This window comes from Mesocricetus auratus, unplaced genomic scaffold, assembly GCF_017639785.1.
Source record: "Mesocricetus auratus isolate SY011 unplaced genomic scaffold, BCM_Maur_2.0 Super-Scaffold_100011, whole genome shotgun sequence".
NCBI lineage: Eukaryota > Metazoa > Chordata > Mammalia > Rodentia > Cricetidae > Mesocricetus > Mesocricetus auratus.
In genome coordinates this window covers 20,222,093-20,226,764 of record NW_024429195.1, presented here as the reverse complement: position 1 = coordinate 20,226,764, position 4,672 = coordinate 20,222,093, and the positions used below count along the sequence as shown (strand labels likewise).

The 4,672-nt window shown below is 39.3% G+C and overlaps 1 protein-coding gene across 1 annotated transcript; it reads right to left on the bottom strand.

Moving 5' to 3' along the window:
* Window positions 1-2,523: 2,523 nt before the first annotated feature.
* LOC121143200 (pleckstrin homology domain-containing family A member 8) lies at window positions 2,524-4,321 on the bottom strand. Its single transcript, XM_040754453.1, has one exon. The coding sequence runs from the start codon at window positions 4,131-4,133 to the stop codon at window positions 2,580-2,582; it is 1,554 nt and encodes a 517-aa protein (XP_040610387.1). The 5' UTR covers window positions 4,134-4,321; the 3' UTR covers window positions 2,524-2,579.
* Window positions 4,322-4,672: the final 351 nt, after the last annotated feature.

The window sequence follows — 4,672 nt, the reverse complement described above, 5'->3', positions numbered from 1 at the left end:
ACACACACACACACACACACACACACACACACACACACCTTTCTCAGACACATTCGTTTGCCAATAAAACAACCAATGAATAAATAACTGTAAAGGAAATAATGCTGCTTTTCAACAATCTTTTATACTCAATGAATTCCTTTTACTTTATTTACATTAACCAAATGAAAAATGAAATTCTTTCTTTAAAATAAAATTGAAGGCAACGTCTTGCCCAATTACACTGAAATTAGATCAAATCCTCATTTAGACTTTTAACACTTCATATGAGCCTCAAGTTAATTTAAACATTTATTATTGGGTCTGTGAGTACAATTCTGTGCTAAATCTTAAATGTCACTGATAAGTATTATTTACTAGAAATAAAGAAGAAAATTTTAACTACAACACCAAATTATCCAAAGAATTACCTTTTGTAAGCCATTTAAATTTGTACCAAAGAGCCTGACTAACACAAAATCAGACATCATAATAACACATTTAATAAGGCAGATTTGAAAGCATTCAAATCTGATATTTTATATAGATAGGCTCAAAAGTAATGACTTGCTTCCCCAAAGAAAGCTGCTGAAACATCACTGAGGGATATCTCAGCACTGATAGAAATACCTTCTAGGCTTTACATTTTCACATTAAATAATGTTCTACAAAGGAATAGTCAAGCTTATCACAACCATAGTATGAGGAATAAACCAGCCATCCTCAGCTTTTACATTCACTTACTATCTTGTAGAAATTTTCTTTATCTAGAACATTGATTTCTATATTTTTTCTTTAACTTATATCAAACTTTTAGTTTTTAGAGCCACATATTTTCTTGTAAAATATTCAGAGCATTTTTTCCTATTGTTCCTGTAAATTATATTACATAGATTGCCTGTTAAACTGTTTGTAAAATAAAATACCAAGTTTAAGTAGTGAATTGTAGGATACTTATCTGTATAACTGCTATACACACATAAACATATATATATATATTTAAACCTCTTACTATCCTTTGTATTATTTACTTTTTCTGCATAAAATTTATTTTCCCTCTATTTATTTAACTATCTGTCTGCTTGTCTCGTCTGGAGCATTTATAGTGAAAACATAAGAAGATAGCATTCCTGCATTCTGACTAGGGATGTAGGCAATTAAGTCTCCATGCAAGAATCAAATGCCTAGAGAAAAAAATAATCGTATTTTTTCTTAGATAACATTACTTTTACATACCAAGAATGTCTGAAACACTCATGAAGTCTTTTTTCACTCTTCATTTGTAGTTTCAAATGTGGAAATATTTGCACTATCATGTGATTTTTCCCTTCCCCTATAAATTCTTCACCAAACCTTAGTTTTTTTGTCTAAGAGATACTATGAAATTAATAACAGCATTTACTGTCCATTTCTAGGGTTCTAAATATTTTGCTCTGAAATATATCACAGATATTCCATCCTTGTAAATAGCAGCACTAAAATTAGAAGAGTTAGCTAATGTATTCACTGGAACTTTACACCTCATTACCAGTTCTTATAGGCATTTTGACCTACTGTGGTTTTCTACAATGGTCTCTGTATATTGCAAACACTCTCCTTTGATAAGCATCGGAATCTACCTTATGTGTGGATAACATGTTTAGAATTTGTTAGGAATTATGCAAATTTTAGTTAAGTGGTGGTATGAATTTCTTCTGTAAATTCCATGACTTCATTATCCCTGGGTAATTGGCAAGGTTTCCAGGATCAGGCATAATTTCAGTAGAGTCAATTGAAATTCAAGTCCATTCAGATATCTGTTGATTACTGTGAAGATATGAGTGCTAGTATCATACATTTAAGAATATCTTGTCACTGTAGTCATTGTGCTTGTATATGGGTTTGCCAACAGGGTAGAACTATTGGTTATTTCCTCCTTGGCATTTTTTTTTTTTTTTTTCCTATTATAAACTTTACTACTGAAATATGATAGAAATCCTCTTTACTGTCACTGTTGTTATGATGTCCAATTCAGATAAAACGCAGGAATGCTACTGGCAGTCCTTGTTAGTGTCTTCCCACAACACAAGGTCTGTGTCTTTACTACCCAGCCCTTCTCATCAGCAGTCACTGAGAAGGGACCCACTCAGGACAGTCTACGTATAACAAACTATTACATGGTAAGTCCTTCAACAAAGGGGCTTGTACTCCCACCAATGCTCAATCAATTTCTAAGCTATATTAAACACTGGCTTTGTATTATAGTCCTGCATACTTCTTAAATTTGGATGGTCCATTGAAACTAATAACTGAAACAACAATACAAAATGTGATCCCAACAAATTCATTTGTCAGTTTTGCTCTTATGCTATTCAAGTCTGTGATAGCTATGATTTGGTTTCCTGTTGAACTGAAATATTTAGCACCTTGATTTTTAAACACACCAAACACATACTCATCAAAACAATTCTATAAAACACTAGGATTCACTTCCTCCTGTTCATCTCCTCAAGGAGAGGAGTTGGAGAGCATCAAAGTTGCTGGAAATTAACTAGGGCAACTCAACACATTAGCAAACTTTATTCCCTGAAGGTAGGAGGTGCTGTTCTAAGAAGTAGCTGTCACACCACCTCATCAGACTCCAGCCCGTGGATCTCATATAAAGTGTCCAGTATGGCCAGCTGCCTTTCCATAGCAGGGAGGTAAAGGCTGAGGTCCCTCTGCATCCCAGTACTGAAAGCTTCTTTCTGGTGGTCACCTTCTTTTATGGTTAGTGCGGCCACAAAATCTTCGTAAGAGGGGGCTGCCCTCAGTGCCAACGCAAAAACCCCTCGAACTACCCAGCCATGGTGTTGCCGTAATGTTTTGCCATATGCGTTATTCAGTGCTGTCTGGATATCTTTTTCCCCATTTTTCACTTCTGTCAAAAAGCCCTTTAAGAATTTGAGACCTCTCTTCAGCCACAAGAGGGCTTCGGTTGCTGAGTTCCTAACCTGAGCTACACCCGCCTCCACCTCATGCAGCACTATCTTCTGGAGGGTAGTGAACTCTTCCTTGTTGGTTATGTACTTCTGATTTACCTTCTTGATATTTCCAACAAGATCCATTTTCACAGGCGCAAACACTGTAGGACCAAGTTTGTCTAGTACTGGAACCACTGAATAACAAGATGCCAAAAATGCTTCTGTGGGAATGCCACTGTCTTCCAGAAGTTCAATGTCACTAAAGCTGGCACTCATGGCGCTAAAGAAAGTCGGGACAACCTCTTCGTTGTCTTTCCAGACGGACTCTGGTGAGCAGACTGAATTTGATCCAGGTTGTGCCAGCTCACCCTCATGATTCCCCAGGTTTTCCTTTTCATCTGCCTTCAGTGTCTCACCTGTCCCATTATCATCTGTGTTTTCCTCGCTTGACATGCTGCAATCTACCTCTGTGGATTTCAAATACAAGGAACTCTTGGTTTTTATTAGGATTTCTTCATCACCATTTACTTCCATATTTAAAGATCCATTTTCACAACTGTTCAACTCCATCTGCCTTTCCAATGAATTATGAATTGGTATGATAGGATGCTTCATCTTGCTGGACTTAAGCACCGCTAGCTGAGGGGATCCTGGGGGTGTATGGTAGAGTAGCTCAGAGGTGAAGGCTGCATTTGCGATCTGCATGCATTCCTCCAGGGTCTTCAGGAAAGTGTTGCAGGTTGATTTCAGCAGAGTTCCCACATCGATTCCCTCCTCAGAGTCAGCAACACCAGATGTGGCCACTTCTTTTGTTTTATCTACTTGCTGAACAAGGAGATCACAGTACAGCCTTAGTTCTGACATTTTGGTTTTCAAGTTTTCAGTGTTTTCTGCAAATTCTTTTTCCTTTTGGGTTCTACTATCTGTCAGGCAGGCCTTAGCAGACCCCAGGGCCACCAGCCATCGCTGTCTCTCTGCCACACTTCTGGCTTTTAAGTAGAAATACTGTTCCCCAGGGATGATCAGGTCCATGCGAGTGTTATCCACCGAATGAACTTGAATCTCACAGACTGCCATCTGGATGCTCCCTTTACAACCCTTCCAAGCATCTTCAGGAGAATCATAATAGGACAGTATTCCCCCACAAAGAAGGAACCATCGAGGCTGCCAACCGCTCAGGTAGTTGGTCCACTTGTACAGCACGCCCTCCATGGCGCCCGCGGGCCCCTCGCCGCCCCGGCCCGCCGCGGGGACACCCGGACCGGCCTCACATCCCGGGCCCGGGGGCGGGGTCACCGCGACAGCCGAGGAGCACCAGCCTCTGGTCCGGGTTTCTGCGCCTGCGCCAGGCGCGGTCGGTGTGAACCGGGCGGAGCGGCCGGCCGAGCGAGGCGAGGGAGGCGCGGCCCCTCCCTCCTTGGCATTTTTGCACAGCATATTTTTGTTCTACAAAAGTCAGTCCTGAGAGAGTAGGTGCTTGAGTTCAATTTACCTAGAATCCTTTGAGATCCATGCCTCAAATGCATTGTATCTTCTGTAAAAAGGATTTACTTTATATTTTCCTTTTTAAATTCAACTTTAAGTATTATTCAGACTTTTGTTATAATACCAATTTCTCTTAAATGATAACAACAAGCTATTACATAAATACATGGGCTTGTGTATGGTTGCCTTCATTATTAAATATATAAAACTGAAACGTGATGACTCCACCATTTATCTTTTCAATTCTGACCAGTAAATATAATGAC

Excerpts from the sequence above, each read along its gene's own strand:
- LOC121143200 (XM_040754453.1), bottom strand. The coding sequence starts at position 4,133 with ATGGAGGGCGTGCTGTACAAGTGGACCAACTACCTGAGCGGTTGGCAG.